Here is a 19021-nt window from a genome sequence, read left to right on the forward strand (position 1 = left end):
GAGCAGTGCAGAAGGAGAGGTGGGCAGGGAAGATGCTATTTTCAGAGCTCATCCACATCTTCCCCCAACCCCCTCTGGCTCTCCTGAAAGATGAGGAATGGCCATACCCCACCCCAGAGCCAGGATGGATGGCAAGAGGAGGGTAATGAAAACTCAACCTCAGACTCTCCCATCCACAAGGGCTTTGCACCTGTTAAAAAAAAAAAAAAAAAAAAAAAAGCAAAATAAATCACAGGATCAAGAGCACAGAGAAGCTGGCTGGTCCTTTCTCCTGTCTTTAGGTGGGACTACTCCAGGCCGCCCCACTCAGACGGGCATCTATCCTGGCACTTAGGAAAAGGAATCCCATGGGAACTGCAGTGAATTACCATATTGGAGTCAGGCAGATGCTGTGAGCATAGCACAGCTTCCTTGTCTGTGAGGGGGAAACAGTAATGCCTACCTTGTGGGATCGTTTTGAGGAATAAAGAGGAAGCATCTAGCATGGGGCTATAGTCAACCTTTAAAAAATGTAAGTTCCTCTCCTCCTTCTAACTCAAATACTTCATGTGGCAATTTATAGTCCTGTGGGACTTGCAGGCTGAAATATGTGTCTGTCAGTCAGCAGCATGTACTGAGTGCCAATAATATTCTTGCAGAATCATGCACCAGCCATGTGGTAGGGAACGAGAAAGAACACGGAGACAGAGTGTTGCCCTTGGAGCTTACAATGCAGTTGGAGTGAGAATAAACACTGTGTACACACACTCGCATGCACATACATACACACACACACACGAAGGCACTTCCAGGACCATTACAAAGCACTATCCAATCACGTGTAATACACCACAAACTGAATTACATGAGAACTGTAAAAGGTATCCTAGGGAACAGATGGATGACTCAAAGGAGGGAGGGGCGTGTGTGTGTGTGTGTGTGTGTGTGTGTGTCTAAGTAGATCTTCTGCCTGCAGGTGGAATAGTAGAACAAGAACAATTCTCAAAGCAGAAGACTTGGGTTGACCAAGTGTCAGGGCTGTATGATCTTTAGCAAGCAACTTAAGGTCTTTGGGCATCTCTACCTATCAGTGGAGACAATAACACATAATCCAAGGTGGCTGCAGGGATTATGTGAATGTGATGACTTATGTGCATGTGCCTAGCACAGAGCCTGACACAGAATAACCCTCCATGGGTCCCCATCCTGTGCCCCACTCTCCCTTCCCCTCTTCCTCTTGCCCCAGACCACACCCATCCTGGGTCTGGACCATCTGCCCCTGACCCCCTTCTGTGTTATGACTGTGCCTTTGCCAGGTTTTCTGCCATGTTGCTCATCATGCTAATTTTCCAAGGGAAATTACCAAGTCTGCCCTTTCTAAGCCATCCCGCTCACGCTGACTTCTCCTGGCCCCAGGCAGCAGAGTAATAATACATGAATGCTGAATGATAAATAGCACCGTCCACACAAATGTATCAGATGGCGCCGTGCAGATTTAAAAATGCAGACACCACATTTCACCCCTGTTTTCCAAGCAAGGAGCAGGGATGGGTTCTTTGAGGATGGCCCTCCAAGCCCAGAAGGCAGCCTCGTGGCGCACGCCGTCAGCCACCATGGGGTGAGCCAGCCCGGTGTGGCGTGGCGTCCTGTGTGAGCTGGAGTGGGGCTGTGAGAGGGTCTGGTGTTGGGATGTGGTGAGTGGTCGTGGTGACCCAGGGAACCTTTTCTCGGTGCTGCGGAGATTGCCATGGTGGGCTCAGAGCTGTGATGCAAGGAGGAAATCAGAGATGCAGAATGGATTTGTTTCCCAAGCACAGGCAGCTAAATGCTCCAGATGTGGCTTTTGTCCAAACTGCTCCCCCTTCTACAGTGAATGTGTCCCCTGAAACACCAAAGGCCCCAGGTCCCCTCCCAGCAAGCAGCCCACAGAGTGGAAGGCACTGACATCTCCCCAGCCACTTCCTTATTTTTTAAGAAGAATATTTTGCATCATATACCCTTTGATGAAGAAAAGGAGAGAGAGCCCTTAATGAAATATGTTAATCTGGGTAAGCCAGGCTTATATGAAAGGGAATATTAAAAGAGACAATATTCACCAAAGCCAGCTCAGTACTCTGAGAGCTGAAAAGGAAAGGGAAGAAAATAGGGCCCCTGATTTCAGCTATTCAGGTCAGAGAGATGGCAGTGATCAAGTATGGAAAATCAGCTAGAGACCTCCAGATTTGACTCTGATGCATTAGCCTGCAGGCGCTGTGGGGAGAGAGCCATTTTGTGCCAACATCAAAGATGATTTGGGAACACAAGGGCAAATCCACCTGCAAATGACTGGCAAAAGCAGGGCAAAAGGAGGCCACTCTCTGGGGCATCCCCCCCCCCCCAGCCTTCCTGTGACTGGCAGTTGAAGGAGGCAAGGGAGGGAAAGGCAAAGGGTATTTCTTGTGACTACAAAATGCAGAGGAACTGCGAGTCCAAAGTCCAGGACAACAAAGTGGCTCTGATCTAAAACCAACAGTGGGTTTTAAGTGCCCAACGCGTGCCAAGTGGGAAAGATGGGCAAAGTTTTAGACATGGTTCCTGCCTTCAGGGAGCTTATCTGTGTGTAGATGGAAATAGAAGCCAACGGTGGGAAAAGTGTATGGAGTGAGGAGAGCCTAGGATGGAGCCTTGAGGAACCCGAACCATTAATGGTAAAGTAAAAAAGATGCACCTGCAAAGTGAAGCGATGACCCAAGAGAATAGGAAAAGCTAGAGAGTGTTTTAATAGGAAACCCAAGAGAAAAGTGTTTCGGGAAGGGAGAGGTCTAAGCGTTGAACACACCTGAAAGGCCAGGTGAGAAATCGGCCTTGATGACGTGAGCATCACCTATACAGTGGAGATATGGTGCCGATGTCATTGGAAGGGGTGAAGAGTAAATCGTGTCCATCACTGCACCTGGCACATCACAGGTGCTTGATAAATATTAGCACCTCTTTTCTTTAGCCCCTCTGTTTTCAGACACCGCATGTGGTCTCCTTCCTCTGCCGCACTCATCAAAAATGAATGCACTGACTCATGATCACTGTCCCTCTCCTGTAAACACAGGCAAATCATGTATGATGTGTGAACTGGAACCAGCTCCCAGAATGCCGCAGAGAGAAGTGAACACCTGCCTCCGCATCGCTAGCCCATTTCCTCCCAAACCAAAGCAGTACCCACAGCAGTAGGAGCCTGCATATTTGCAATTCTGGCTTAACCTGCCAGCCATAGTGACTCTTGGGCAGTTGGGGTGTTTTAAATGACAAGGAGAAAATACTGTTTTTCTGAGCATCCACTGTCTGCCATTTGTGACTTTGGCTCATGAAACCAAAGAATTAAATGCAAAACTGCAGATGGGGAGCTGGGCCAGTGCCCTTCACAGATGCCAAGCCTGTGTGGCTAAAAGTGGTGTTTTGAAAAACGTCAAGACCTGAATTAACCAGAACCTGGGGGGATGGGAGAGTCTTTTCGAGTGAACCAATTCTCCTGATTTACCAGGCATTAGCTTAAAAAAAAGTCCTCCTAAAATTTGTTCTAGAATGTGCTAGCCTCCCTCCCTGATTTAGGGGTTAAACTGGAGTGAATACAATTTAATCTTTTCTACTGAGAATTTTCAGGATCCTCTACTGTGGATTTAAAAGACATGGAAAATTAGACTGAATAGTCACACCAGGACGTGCCCTGGGAAGATTTTTAAGCCCCACTATCAGCTAGTTTCCTTGTGCTTTGCCTTTTTGTTTCTTTTCAAAGCAAAGTGCCAATAACGTAATCTGGTTATGAATTCTGTGTTTGGAAGGTCCTAGGCTGAGGCGTTGCTGTGACTGCAACCCCTTCCATGTCTGTCTGGAATCCCCTAGTAGGTGCACAGCACAAATATACTGAATGAATGACTGGATTCCTCTGGAGATGCCGAGTGTTTCCTGTCACAGTATCCCTGAGTGGTATTTATCTGGTATTTTTCACATTCTACAGTTTTGCTAAACATTAGCCCTGGAATGGGCTGCCAGTCCCCCTGGATGAATCGGGAACATGCTCACCCTTTGTTGGCTTCTGACTGTAAAGACCCAGAGACCATTCTCTTGCTGGTGAGAGAGAGGGTAGGGTTTGCCTAGGGACTCTGGCACATGGTTTGTCCCCCTGGCAACCCAAGAAACAGTCAAGACCACCACCACACAAATGCACAGGGAAAGGCAATACAGAAGCACACATAGGAGGAGAAAGGGGTATAAGACTTGGCTTCCCCCTTTGCACTGGGATCATGGGTTGAGGGGGTGTCTCACAGTTATAACAGGTCTCTGATGTGGTCTGAGAAACCAGGAACAAGGGCACTGGCCAATCAGACCCTCAGGAATAGCAAGCAAATGGTGATCTTGGAAGGGACCATAGGAAACATCTGACCCCCATCTGAGGTTTGAGTTCACCAGGCGGCCCAGGGCAGAGAAGGGTTAAGCTCCCTGAGTTTCCAAGCGGCGCATTTGCTGCTCCCATCCTCAGGCATCCCTTGGTCACTTGAGCTTAACGGAACAGAACCCTTTGGTTCTCTGTGAAGTTGTGAAGGCTGTCTTGCTTCAGTCTCTGTGAACTAGACCTCTTCTAGGCATCTAAGTTGACGTTGGGATGTGCTGCTGCTTGAGGCTGGAGAGGGGTCCTGGAGTTTGCCTGGCTGTGGTTAGAAATGGGTGTCCTCTGTCCAGATTCCTGGGACTTCAAGCAGTCCACACGCAACATCTCCCCAACCATCAACCAGGCCAACATCGTGGACTTGCACCCGGCATCCGTGTACAGCATCCGCATGTATTCCTTCAACAAGATTGGCCGCAGCGAGCCGAGCAAGGAGCTCACCATCAGCACTGAGGAGGCCGGTGAGCACCTCGCCCAGCCACCCCTGCACCTCCCCCAGCCACCCCTGCGTCTCGCCCAGCCACCCCTGCGCATGGGCTCGGGACATCTGGGGCCACACCCACCCTGTCCACTGGCAGTGGGCTTGCAGTTAGAAGAGGAGAAGGGGGAGATTCCAAGGTGTTTGTGTCTGCCTCTGGATCATTGGAGATTCTTCCGGCTGACCTTTTCCAGATGGGGTTCCCGATGCAATGCTTTCGGGAGCTGTCCATGGTCCTGCCCCCACTCACTTGGCCGCAGCCTGTCTGCAAAGGACAGATATGCTAGATCCGCAAAGGATGGGGGTGCTACTGCCCTGGATTACCTCCTGTGATTTTTGTCATGAAGTTTTCCTGAAAGTTTAAACAAAATTTTCTTTGCTGTATTTTCTCTTACCTGTCATCGCAAAATATAAATTAATACAAAAAAGTATATATAACATACATGTTCCATTTTACAAATAATAGTAAAGAAACACTAGTATAACCAACACTCATTACCACTTACCAGAGGTCCTCCATAGGCCCTTTCTCAATTATAACCTCTCCCCCTGAAGTAACCAGTATCCCAACTTCCTTCCTTTCCTTTTTTATACTGTCACCACAATGTATGTACACATAACCCATGCCATTTAGTTTTGTCTATTTTCTAATAGAATATATGCATGAAATCATACTTCATATATTCTCTCTGTCTTCCTTGTTTTGATCGATATTCTTTTTGTGAGCTTCATGTCATCAGTACAGCTGTACCATTTGTGTATTTTCATTCCCCCCAAGGGATATAAGCAGTTGTAGAGTTACAGTCATCAGATGGACAAACTTCTACCCTTAACCAAAAAAATGCCAAAATGTTTTCCAAAGTTTTGTACCAACTTGCTCTCTCATGATCAGTGTACAAGAGTCCCTGCCACTTCATATCTTGTCTGAACTTTGTACTATCAAACTTTTAAAAAATATTTGCCAGCCTGCTGGATGTGGAGTAGTATTTCATAGTCATTGTTCGCTATATTTTCAGCAAATTATGGAGAATGAAGGGGAAATTTAAACCCTATGATCATTTCAGAAGGACTCAAACAAAGGTTCTCTGCTTCTGTAGACGAGCTTTTCCTTTCTCCCCAGCAGTCCTCCAGCTCAAGCATGGGAGTAAGAACATAGGACTCTCTTCTTCCAAGACTTGACTCATAATGTTGTTTCTCCCCACCACCCCCCAGCTCCTGATGGGCCCCCCATGGATGTAACCTTGCAGCCAGTGACCTCACAGAGCATCCAAGTTACCTGGAAGGTAAGTAACTTCAAAGGCAATTTCCTCTGAAATACCTCCTTTCTTCCCCTCTCAATCTACAAATGAAACCCCAACAGACTGGCTAGTCTCTGGTCTCTTACAGTGCCCAACCCTGTTTATTGCTAAATCCATGAGGTTGGAGGGGTGGAAAGAGAGGAGGATAAAGGGACTGGTTTCCTCACCAATCCCCACTCCCTTCTCCACCCTGACTCTCTTATGGAGGCCCATGCCTAGGGTGGGATGAAGAATTTGTCAGTGCCAAGGAGGGAAGATGGTTCTTCCACCATGCTGGTCCGTCCTACACACCCCACACGTTGTAATAAGTCTGGAGTTAGAATTGATTATGTGTAAATTTCAAAGGGGCCCTGTGGATTATGGGAGATGAAATGACAGAGTCTCACCCTCATCTTGGCCCTGTGACTAGAGCTGGGAGGTAGGGTGAAGCCACCCCCTATATTCTCATGGTAAAGCATTGAACAGGGAGCTTGGTCTTTTCAGGGCTTTGTTTCCTCCGCTATAAAGTCAGGATTAAAAAATAACTGCCCTCCCCAGCTCTGGGGGAGGGCAGCTGCAGAGAAAACAAACCAGTATGTGCTGCAGCCCTTTCTAAGGGGGAGAAACTTGTAAATCTAGAGGGTATCTGAAGACTGTCACTGAGGGGAAATCTTCGAGGCAATTCCACAGCTGGGCAGAGAAACAGACCAGAATCACCTTGAGCAGGACCAAGAAATGCTTTCCTGGGTAACTCTGGCCTCATTGCTGCATCCTTGCCATGGGCACAGAAGGGCTGCCCGTCCTTGATGGCTTCCTGTTGCACCGCATTTTCCAGTGTCTGAGTATTTTCTTGCACTAATTTATCTGACCCTCTATTCCTGTGGAGTGGACAGAAGAGGTATTTTTATCCCCACCCATCAGAGGAGGCCACGGTGTAGAGACGCAAGGTGACTTCCATGGTCATTCAAGTCGTGACAGGTGCAGAACTCCAGTGCACAGAGTCTGGAGCCCCTGCCCAGTCTCCTCACCAGAGCCTACTGTATGGAGGTCAGGAACAGAGAGTTTTCTGAGTCCCATCCATGTTCTTCTTCTTGGATCTCTCCCATCTCAACAGTGGGGCTTGGGGGGGCTGCCTCATCTACATCTGGGATCAGAGTCCAAGGTCATCTTCTGACTTGAACTCCTGGTGGGAAAAGTCCAGGTGCTTTAGTCCTCCTTCTGGGCCCTTCAAAAAGGTAGACTCAAGAATAGGAGATTCAGAAGGGCCTAATCATATTTTTCCTAAAAAGACTACATGCCTGGGCATATATACACACACGACACACACGGACATACACATACACACACACATACACACACACAAGGCAACAGAGCCTGGTTCCTTCCCTCCCCAGAGAAAGGACCAGGATAAAGGTGGGACAGAGGCTGGGCATTTGGTCCTCCCCGGGGAACCAGTCCTCCTAGCAGATACCTCCAGAGCCATGGTTCCCTCCAGGTTCAGATCTGGGTGCCAGGGCTTCTCTCAGAAACTGGGGGTGAAGCCTGGAGTCTAGTCCCCAAGTCTTGTCTGCATCCTGACTCTGCACCCATTTCCTGAGAATACTCCAAGGAAGCCTGGAGGTGGAGCAGGGCTGAATAAGTATGTAAACCACCGAGACATTTGGCTACAAAGCTCCGACCTGGAGGTTGATAAAAATTTAGAATCAGATTTATTTCTCCAAAGTCTCATAATGAAAACTAAAATTGATTAGAAAGTTAGAACTTCAGAATGAACGAGCCCGTCAATAAATTTGGGGCTGACTTCTCAGGGGATTTTTTTTTTTAACACCAAGAAACAGATTAATGAAAAATAAAGATTCACTTGAAAGATAAGTCACTTCATGTTAAGACTCTTTCCACGAGATGGATCACCACGGCTTTATGACATAAATTTGCAATCAGCCCTATTGATTTCTTAATGCTTCAGAGAAATATTGTTAAGACTGATTTAAATCCTGAGTGTGCCTGTTTGCGGGGCGGTGCGGCAGTATCGGGGAGAGGGGAGAGAGAGGGAGGGAGGGAACATGTGCCAAGATTTATAACAATATGTGAATATCTCTGTGTATGTAGCAGGGTATGCCTGAATGCCTATCCAAGGCCTCTGCCAGGACATTTTGATGTGGTACTGTGTATATCACACATATACAGGTGTATATCATGGTGTAGGCGGCTCTGTGTATGTAGGCATATGTGTCATTGTGTACTGATGTATATATCAGTGTGTTTCAATACGGACGTGGGTATGTAATAGGAGAGTATATGTCAGTGCGAAAACAAGGGCACCTTGCAGATATATTTGTGTCTATAATAGATGTCTGTCTGAATGTGTGAGTGTGTAGATACGAACCCAGATTCAGAAATTTGCCCCCTTACAAACTAGCAAACAGGACTGCCCAAGTACAGAGAGAAACATTATTCAGGCATTAACAAAAAGTCAAGTCAATTAAATACACGCACACCTAGTTAATGAGTTCAAAACAATTATGTTAAATTAAAAACTTCATTTTATTGCATTAACAGTGAGCTTAAAAATGCACTTCATTTTAAACATTCATTGAATTTTAAAAAACGGGCTGTTTTACTAACTTAATTGTTTCTCCTCACACTGTTTTTTAGTACAATAAAAGGTGGGCTTTTAAATTAACTGCATTGTCTTTAAAACCCTGATTCAAGCTGTTTTTATATGCACTGGGGTGTGTGCTCTCTCTCAGTATATAGACGGGCAGGCCCCCTCATTAAAAGAGCCAGTTTCTATTTGTGGGTCTAAATGTTTCTGGCCATGGGTAGGTGTGGATTGGGATGTTTGCTTTGATGGGTCTGGATGTGAAGGGATATATTGGGATCCAGTGTGTGTGTGTGTGTGTGTGTGTGTGTGTGTGTGTGTGTGTGATCATGTATAAGAATGTCTGTGTTGGTGAGTGTTTACCTGCTGATGTGTTCTCTCTCAGAACACCTATGTGTATGGCTGGTTGGGTATCAGGGTTCAAGCTGGGGGTGAGAGTATGTTTCCCACCCTCCAGGCTGATGCCAGTGGAGTTTTCTCCCTTTCCCTGGCCAGCTGGGATCAGTCCTTCATTCCAGACGGCCCAGGCAGAGCTCCGAAGTGCCCCTTTGTCACCGGCCTGTCCTTGCCCATCTCTGTCCCTCCATCCAGGAGCTGGCTTCAGGCCTCAGCTCTCAACACACCCCAGCTGTTGGCCAGGATGTCAAGGGCAATCCAGCTCCAAGAGGAGCTGGGCCTACATCAGAGTCAAGGACTCTTTTTTTTTTAACTTGTGGTAAAATATACATACCATTGTATTTACGTAAAACTGAACATTTTAACCATGTTCATGTGTTAGAAGCAACCGTCACCACTGTCCACCTCCAGAACTTTCTCATGATCCCAAACAGAAACTCTGTGCCCATTAAACACTAACTCCCCACCCAGCCATCCTCAGCCCCTAGTAATCTCTATTCTACTTTCTGTGTCTCTAAATTTGCCTATTCTAAGTACCTCAGAGAAGCATCATACGATATTTGTCCTTTTGTGTCTGGCTTATTTCACTTAACATAGTTTCAAGGTTCCTCTATGCTGTAGCATATATCAGAACTGCATTCCTTTTTAAGGCTGAATACTATTCCATTGCATGTATAGACCACATTCTGTTTATCCATTCATTTATCTGTGCACACTTGGGTTGCTTCCACCTTTTGGCTGCTGTGAAGAATGCAGCTATGCATATGGGTGTAGAAATACCTCTCCAAATCCCTACTTTCAATTCTTCTGTGTATATACTCAGAAATGGAATTGCTGGATCATAGGGTAATTCTATGTTTAACTTTTCGAGGAACTGCCAAACCACTTTCCACAGTGGCTGCACCATTTTACATTCCCACCAGCAATGCACAGGGGTTCCAATGTCTCCACATCCTCACCAACAGTTGTGATTTTTCATTTTTTGATAATAGCCATTCTAGTGGGTATGAAGTGGTATCTTGGGACTCTCTCTTTTTATTCAAACTAATTACCTACCTCTCTCTCCATCGGGTTACGTTTTGTCTGCTGTTGCATTTCTCCCGGGCCCCTGAGCCCATGCCAAATGATATCCCTATTCATTCATTCATTCACCCATTCATTTATTCAATAAATATGTATTGAAGGCCTATTACATGCCAGGCACCATTCTAGACACTGAGAACAAAATAGGCAACACTCCTCATCCCCACGGCACTTACATCCCAACGGGGACAGATAGTCAAAGACATAAGTAAACTCTATAGAATGTCAGATGACACTACTGCCATGGAGAAAAATAAAACCAGGAAGAAATGTAAGGAGCACTAGACAGAAGGCAGGGAGCACTCTTACACGAAGAGCTTAGGGAAGGCCTCATTAAGAAGGCGGCATTTCAGCAAGGACACCACAATGTCGAGGAGGCGAGCCATGTAGGTGTCCAAGGAAAGAGTGTTCCCCTAGATGGAAATGTGCCTGGTGTGAACAGCAGAGAGGTGTGTGCAGGAGCATAGGAAGCATAGGGGAGAGGAGATGGGTCCAAGAGGCATGGGGGTGGGGTCAGATCATGTAGGGTTTTGTAGCCATTGTAAGGACTTTGGCCTTGACTCTGGGTGAGATGGGAGCCTTTGAAGGCTTGGAAGCAAGGGAGTGACATGATCTGACTTTGGTTTTAAGATCATCCTCTCAGGGCTTCCCTGGTGGTGCAGTGGTTAAGAATCCGCCTGCCAATGCAGGGGACACGGGTTCGAGCCCAGGCGTGGGAAGATCCCACATGCCGCGGAGCAACTAAGCCTGTACCACACAACTACTGAGCCCGTACGCCACAACTACTGAGCCTGCGCTCTGGAGCCCGTGAGCCACAACTACTGAGCCCGCACACCTAGAGCCCGTGCTCCGCAACAAGAGAAGCCACCGCAATGAGAAGCCCGCCCACCGCAATGAGAAGCCCGCGCACCGCAATGAAGAGTAGCCTCCGCTCACCGCAACTAGAGAAAGCCCACAGGCAGCAACGAAGACCCAATGCAGCCAAAAATAAATAATAAATAAACAAATTTATTTTTTTTTTAAAGAGCATCCTCTAAGAATGTCACTGTGTCTGTCTCCTCCCCACCCCACCCCATACTCACAGGCACCCAAGAAGGAGCTGCAGAACGGCGTCATCCGGGGCTACCAGATCGGCTACAGAGAGAACAGCCCTGGCAGCAATGGGCAGTACAGCATCGTGGAGATGAAGGCCACTGGAGACAGCGAGGTCTACACCCTGGACAACCTCAAGAAGTTCGCCCAATATGGGGTGGTGGTCCAGGCCTTCAATCGGGCTGGCACGGGGCCCTCATCCAGCGAGATCAATGCCACCACCCTGGAGGATGGTGAGGGCACTAGTAGAGGGTAGCGAGCGGGTACAGATCTCAGCTGTGGGCAGAGCCAGGGCTGCCAGGGAGGGCTCGGGGCCCTTCCCTGCTCCTGAGCCCCGTCGTGGTCCTGTGGTCCACACAGGCTCCCTGGATCCCTCCATCTCCTCTCACCCATTGGGTCCTTGAGGGATGCTTGGTCCATTTAGCACTCCGGGCCTCTCCATCCATTGGCTGGCTGTCTATCCATCGCTGGCTCATGCTCTGCCCTTCGGTCTCTCTATTGATCTATTGGCCTGTCTGAGCGCCTGTCTGTGCACCTGTCTGACGCTCCGTCCGTGCTTCTCCCTCTGCCTTTTCCTCCTGCCTCATTCTGGTCCCTCACCCATCTTTGTCCCCAAGCTCTTTCCTCTGTACTCTGGGTCCTGTTTCTCCTCCCTTACATCCTCCAGGTTGGAAAAAGGGCAGGAGCCACATTACCTTTGTACTTCTGGGCTGGAATCTGTCCACCATCTGTTTTAGGGACCTGAGATGAGACTGTGGAGTTACGATATCCCAAGGTCCGTGGACAGAGGATTTAGGGCCCGATTTTTAAAACTGAATTCTTCGAGGACTGGAGCACTCCAACTCTGATGAGTGAATTAAGGGGCCCGGTTTCTCGGGGGAGAGGGTTGGAAGGCAGCAGGAGCCTGCCTGCTCCCCAAGCACAAAGAAGAGCCAGCTGGTACCTGAGCCTGTGCCAGGAAGGGAAAGGAGATGTGACCCTTGATGCCCCCCAGAGATAGAGCCGGGCTGGTCACAGCCCCCCAAAGAGCAGATGAAACAGAGCTTCCTTCTTGATGCTCTAGCCTAAAACCAGGATGTGAGGTTAAAAGCTGTCACTTAAGTCTGAGCCTGCCCCCAGCAGAGGGAGGGAACTGACCGCCCCAGTGACATAATGCCATCACCCCGTGGCCATCAGGATACCCAGCATTCCACCCTTTTGTTAAGCATTCCATCCTTTTGTTAAGCAATGCCCTCTCCCTGCCTCATTCTCTCTGAAAATGCAGACACCCTTGGGAGGGAGGATGCATCCATCAGGTCAGAAACGCGTGAGAATAGATTAGCTCGTACCAGTGGTTCTTAACTTTGGCTACAAATTGGAATTATCTGGGGAGTTTTAAAAATCCTGTTGCTTCATCCCCAGAGATTTCCATTTCATTGCTCTGGGGCACAAGCTAGGCTTTGAGAGAGAGCAGGTGTCAGTAGCCCCAGAGCACTGGGCCCCTGGGGAAAAGGGAGAACACAGAGAGAGGGAAAGGTGCACAGAATGCACAGAGGTACAGAGAAGCACCTGAGCCCCCCTGCCACCAGCTGCCCAACCCCCTCCACCAGCCCGAAGCCTCACCAGCCCCCCGTCAGCCCCCTCCCTTCCCTGATGCTGGCCACGGGCCCGGCTGGACTGAGGAAGATCAGCTTGTTGCCTCTTAGCACCATCAGTACCAATCCCAAGCAGTGCTCTGACACAGTGGTTCTCAGACCTGAGCGCACATCAGAGGGCTGTAAACAGATGGCCGGGCCCTCCCCCAGAGTTGTGCTTCAGCAGATCTGAGGTGGGGGCCAAAAATGGGCATTTCTAATAAATTCCCAGGTGATGCTGATGCTGCTGGTGTAGGGAGCATCTGTGAGAACCACAGCATTAACAGCCAGGCCATCCATAAAAGGAGCCAAGGCTCACGGAGGTTAAGAACCTGTCCAGAATTGCCCATCTAATGAAGAAGAGTCCAGGTCAAAATGCAGGCCTGACCCTGAATCCCATCCTCTTTCTACTTCACCCTATTGTTACCCTGTTGCTCGGGGGCAGGGCTGGATGCAAGACCAAGTGACGTGGATGCAGGATGCTCAGGGAAGTCATGTCCAGGGGGAACAGCTGCCCCAAGACCACCCAGCACCCCTGACCAGACACTAAACTCCGTCCACTGGGGCCATCCCAGAAAACAGCCAGGCCAGGCCCACCTTTGGCCTCCATCAGAGCCCCACCTCCCTTGCCTTGGGGGGCTGCAGTGAGGGATGGGTGCTGGGATTACCAACAGGGAGAGATCAGCATGGGCTGTGGAGTCCTTTTGCAAACAAAGGAGGAGAAGGGGATGAAAGTTTCCAGCAGCATTTGCTCAGCACTTTTTCACACTTAATTAAGGCCCTCGTTAGCCTGTCAGATCCTGATCGTTTCCTTGCAATATTAGCACTCCTCCTGGGGTATTCAAGGACCCCTGCTTTAGCAATAGCGTCTCTTCCATAATTATATTACCTTCATTTTGTTCGAACGGGCGATCTGTATTAGTTTATGACACTGGGTCCCTAATTACATGGTGCTTATATTTTTACACCTAAGTAATATGAAACAATAATCATTCTCAAAGAGGATCGTTAGGATGATGTATTATCATTTAAATGCTCATAAAAATTAGAGTTGCCTCTTGTGGGGCAACGGGATCTAATTACCTTCCATCCAGCCTGTGCCTCCTTTCTCCCACTCAGAGCAAAGCAGACGTGGCCTTTCCCTTTGCCCCCAGCTCCTCAGAAGCCAGTGGAAGTGCCACCAAAGTTGTCACTCGCCAACGTGGCTCTTTGCGGCCTGGTGTCACTACTGTCTCTCATCATCATCATGCAGCAGGGCCGCCCACAGGGGGTGGGAGTTAGGTTAAGCTCAAAGGTAGGTCTCAGATGGAGAGGGTTAAAGGCAGGGCAGACCACCCAAGTTGGTCTTAGAGAGTGTTTTCCATCACCCAAGGCATTTTGGTGTCTTCAGATGCAGGGACAAGGGACAAAAATGTAATGATCCTAGAGGTCCTAAAGGTGTCTGCGGAACCTCTTCTCCTCTTGCCCCAGGGTTGCTTGGCATCCTCTTTCCTTCTTTTCCTTCCCTTCAGCTTGGTATGAGGACAGAAGGGTCCCTAGAGCTGGGCCTTGGTTCAGACCCTGAGCTCAGGTGACACAGAGGGCTGGCAGCCATCAGATAAGAGCATCGGTTACAGATCCTTCCAGCGCTGGCTTGGTCTTCCAGGTTCTGTTATGTTCAGCGGACGTGGACTCCCTGGGCTGTGGTGCCTACTGGTGAATCCCCAGGGGCTCATGCCTGGAGTTCATCACCTTCTTCCCCCAGCATTTACCCAGAACCAGGAACGTGCCACCCAGAGCCCAAGAACCAAGCTATAAAGATCTCTATTCACCCAAATCTCCAGGAAAAGAGACTGGGTTGACTTCCCGGTCACCAGCCCAAAACTCTTGTGACTCATTGAATCAGGAGGGCCTCCCACTTGTGTAACCCAAAGTTCCTCTGGCTGGGCAGCAGGGCCCCACCTGCGCATGGACGTGTCCTGTACCTTCCTAACCAGGCCTTTCAACTCTCCCCCCACCCCTGCAGTGCCCAGCCAGCCCCCCGAGAACGTCCGAGCCCTGTCCATAACTTCCGACGTGGCCGTCATCTCCTGGTCAGAACCTCCACGCAGCACCCTCAACGGCGTCCTCAAAGGCTATCGGGTCATCTTCTGGTCACTCTACGTCGATGGGGGTGAGTCTGCTGGGAGTGGTGGCCGGCTCGTGGAGCGAGAGGCACGGGGCCGGTGGAGATCCCTACTAAGAGCTGAGCATCTTCCATGGGATGTCGAGTGGAAGTCCAGCCCCTCCTCCATACCTGTCATCCCGGGGTCAGAGCCGGGGCCAGGGTGGGTGGGGTACACATAGTCATCTCCCTGGTGGGGACGGACACCAGCTGCTCCTGGACAGCAGTATGTTGGGCAGTGATTTGAGGGGTAAGACAGGCACATTTGCTTCTCTGATGGAATGTGTTGATATTAGGACTTTGTGGCCATGTCAGTCAGGGGACAGGTGGCACGCTCAAACAGGGCAATTGAGGAGACTTTAATGAAGGCGCTGCTTTCCAAGGAGTCTGGAGGGAGGATGGGGCCCCTGGGACTAGCAGAAGCAGGAAGCCATCACCGCCTAGGACTGAAGGGGCAAGAGGAGGAAGCAGGGTCACCAGAACCCAGGGAGAGCCACCCCTCAGCCAGACGGACAGCGAGGCATGTGGTCTGTGCAGATGAGCCGCCCAGGACCTGGAGAAGGGTGCACGGCGGAGCTGGGGGGTAGGAATGGCAGAGGGAGAAAAAACGACAATGGCCCGACCCTTCGGGTGCCTGCCTTCCCCTGGGATCCAATAGTCCAGACAGGCTTGTGTAGCCCCAGACACACCAAGCCCCTGCCCAGTGGTGTAACAGAGCCCTTGCAGTGACCAGGAAGTCTGCAGTCTTGCAAGCCAGAGGCCCAGCATCTCAAACTACAGAAATGAGTTTGCCTCCCCAGATCCTCAGCCTTTTTTTTTTTTTTTTTTTGCGGTCTCTCAGTGTTGTGGCCTCTCCCGTTGCGGAGCGCAGGCTCCAGACACGCAGGCTCAGCGGCCATGGCTCATGGGCCCAGCCGCTCCGCGGCATGTGGGATCCTCCTGGACTGGGGCACAAACCCGTGTCCCCTGCATCGGCAGGCGGACTCTCAACCACTGCGCCACCAGGGAAGCCCCGATCCTCAGCCTTTTGCCACTTGTCCCCTGCCTCCTCCCTTCTCTCCTGGAGGCCTTGGGACTCCAGCTCATGGTCATCCCTCCGTGGCAGCGGCCCTCCCCTTCCCGACCTGGATTCTGCTCTGCCCAGAAGCCCGGTTGACAGTAGTTGTCTCTCCCTGCCACACCTCCATCATCTCCCCCCAAAACACAGAGACCTGAAGGTCTCCCAAGGCTTTATACGATGAGGTGGCCTCACATATCCGTGCTGAGCCAGGGATGGGGCCTCATTTTCCAGAATTTGCTTCCACTTTTCTAAGCCTGTGGCTCCCCACTCAGCCCTCAGGTGAGGAAGGCATCAGCCTCTCTAGTCTCCAAAGGCAGCGTGGATTGATGGCCATGCTGCCCTCTTCCTGGGTCTTTCTCTGTCTCTAGTCCTAAACAGGTCCACCCTGGTTTCTAACCTTCCCAAAAAGGAAGGTCCCACCACTCAGGCCTCTGAGGTTCCCCTGCACCCACCTGGAGTCCCCTCAGGTTGGGCCTGGCGTCCTCACCCTCTGGAATCTGGCCGACGGCTGCCTACCCCTGGCCGGGCCCTCTGCCGGGCCCTTGCCTGCGCCAGGTCCCTGAGAGGCGCCAGGGTAGGTTTGCCGGCACCAGTCTTCTACAAGCTGGTGTCTGGGGCTGTTTTCTGAAAAGCTGGTAGTACCAGGGCGAGGCTGTGAGCTCAGGAGTCTGTCTCTTTCCTCCTCCTAAGGCCCTGGCCATCCCACGGGACCCTCTCCCTAAGCCCTTCTTCAGAGTCTACAGCACGTTCCTTGGCAGAGCCAGGATGACAGGTCCTCGCTGAGCCCGAGGAAGGCTTGGCCCTTCCACCAGCCTCGCCCACGTTCTCTGTGCGGGTTCTTTGCAGGGAGGGTGTCCTCAGTGGGGGGGAGAGGGTAACGGGGATTGACCCCTTATCCTCTCGAGAGTTCAGGGTGCTGGTCCAGGAGTGGTCAGGTGCGGGGGAGGCATCCTCAGCCTGTCATCCCCCGTGGATCCACTGCCTAGGGAGAGCCGAGAGCCCAAGGAGGTGCCGGGCAGCCAAGAGGAACAGCTGCTGCCTGGCCGCCTGGTCCAGGCTCCCCTCCAGGTCCAAGTCACTCCTGGGGTCCCTCACATGGAGAGAGGTTTGGGTGGAGGACAGGGAAATGTGGCTTGGAGAGATGAGAGGTGGGACTATCCTATGGGGAGAGTGTTAAGCTGAATTTGGTGCAAGGTTGACTAGGGGCCAAGGCCCAGCTGGCATTTGTCGCTCACCCTGGTTGGGCCACCTGGGGAGAAATGTGGTCCAGGAGCAGTGCCCCACATGGGCACCCATGACCTTGAGGTGGAGGGTCCCCCTAGTCGCCACCACCATGGAGTCAAGGTCTGAGCCCAGTGGAGCAGGCCGGCCCCGAGCCCAGCCTGGCAGAGGGGCGGCGGCTGGGGGACCGTGGCCTGGCCGGCCTGGACCGCACTCAAGGGCTGCTCGTGTCCGGCAGAGTGGGGCGAGATGCAGAACATCACCACCACACGGGAGAGGGTGGAGCTGCGAGGCATGGAGAAGTTCACCAACTACAGCGTGCAGGTGCTGGCCTACACCCAGGCCGGGGACGGCGTGCGCAGCAGCGTGCTCTACATCCAGACCAAGGAGGACGGTGAGTGCGCTCCTCCAGCCCCGGCCTGGCCTCGGACCGCGCGGCAGCTCCCAGGGCCTGCTGCTGAGCACTGCCCTCGAGCCGCCCCGCTGCTCACCCAAGGAGAAGGGTGAGAGCAGAGCCCCGTCCTTTCTCCTGTCCCTTTGGTTCTCTGAAGGGTGACACTGGGGCCCTGCTTTGGGAGAACACAGCTTACTTACTATAAGTGGTGGTGAGGTGCTCCGAGACTCGAGCATAACCTTACGAGCCACCGTACCCCCTCCCCCTGCAGCACTGGGTCAGAGGCCGGATAAAGCCGGTCCCCCCCACCCCAGGAGCATACTTTAGGGCATCTGCTCCCCTTCAGGGTTCAGCCTGGTGTCCTCTGGATACAGGTGGTTGGGACTGGGGGAAAAGGGAGCATCACCCCACATATCCTAGGTTAGGGACTCGGCGATCACCCCACAGAGGCCCCAGAATGGGCCAGGCCCTGGACTCTGGTGCGCAGGGGGCTCTCAGGGAGGGCATGGGATGTGCTTCCGCTTGGAGCTGTGATCTCAAAGCCCTTCTCCATGGGGGCAGAACTGGAAGAAAACAGAGATAAGGAGCCAAACCTCAAGGGGAGAGTGATGGAGTCAGATGGGGGAGGCTGGGAGCTGAGTCAGCCCAGGAGGGATCAGGTTGGGAGAAGGGCCAGACTTCCTGCCTGAGCTGGAGCTGCACACCTCCAGGGGCCTTGCCGGGTCCAGGAGGTGCTGTGTGTGACCATGCACAGCTCCAAGCTCGTCTTCCACTTCCTCACCGCCCCCCAACCCCATCACTGAGTTGATTCTAACCCTTCTGAGCCAGGTGCTCTATCGGCAGAAGAGTCGGTTGATGTGAAGTGCCTTGCACACACTGGGCGCTTAATAAACGGTAGCCAGGGTTGCCATCATGGCTTTCTTCCCACGCAGCCTCGGTTTTTTCAAAGGATACAGAGACCCACAGTCTAGGCCCTACCCAGACACTTTAGCAGAAGGAGCTGGAGGGGTGAGAGGAGTTAAAAGGAGCGGCTCTAATGTGATGATGGGGATGTTCCCAGTGCAGCCCCGCGCTTGGTGACTTGGTGACCGGACCAGCTCAGATTAACGCTCCTTACTCTCCCTAAGCCCCTCCCTTTCCATCAGCTCATCCCCCTCCCCTACTTAAGCTCTGAGCAATTAAATATTTACCAACCTGCCCGCCCTACTTTTCCTGTCATTAATCCCCCCATCGAGGTTTCCTGGGACAGCTCCAGGCAGAGCCACC

General features: G+C 51.3%; 1 protein-coding gene across 1 annotated transcript in view; it reads left to right on the forward strand.

Annotated features, from left to right (window-relative positions):
• Nucleotides 1-19021, forward strand: part of DSCAML1 (DS cell adhesion molecule like 1) — a gene marked incomplete at both ends in the record, with an annotated part of 340933 nt that overhangs the window by 295227 nt on the left and 26685 nt on the right. Inside the window, 5 exons of the mRNA XM_079708702.1 lie at nt 4690-4857; nt 6087-6157; nt 11317-11557; nt 14943-15089; nt 17600-17755. Of these exons, the coding sequence (XP_079564828.1) occupies nt 4690-4857; nt 6087-6157; nt 11317-11557; nt 14943-15089; nt 17600-17755 (783 nt within the window). The remainder of the gene's footprint in view (nt 1-4689; nt 4858-6086; nt 6158-11316; nt 11558-14942; nt 15090-17599; nt 17756-19021) is intronic.

The sequence above is a fragment of the Hyperoodon ampullatus genome (genome assembly GCF_949752795.1).
Source record: "Hyperoodon ampullatus genome assembly, chromosome: 7".
NCBI classification, from domain to species: Eukaryota; Metazoa; Chordata; class Mammalia; order Artiodactyla; family Ziphiidae; genus Hyperoodon; species Hyperoodon ampullatus.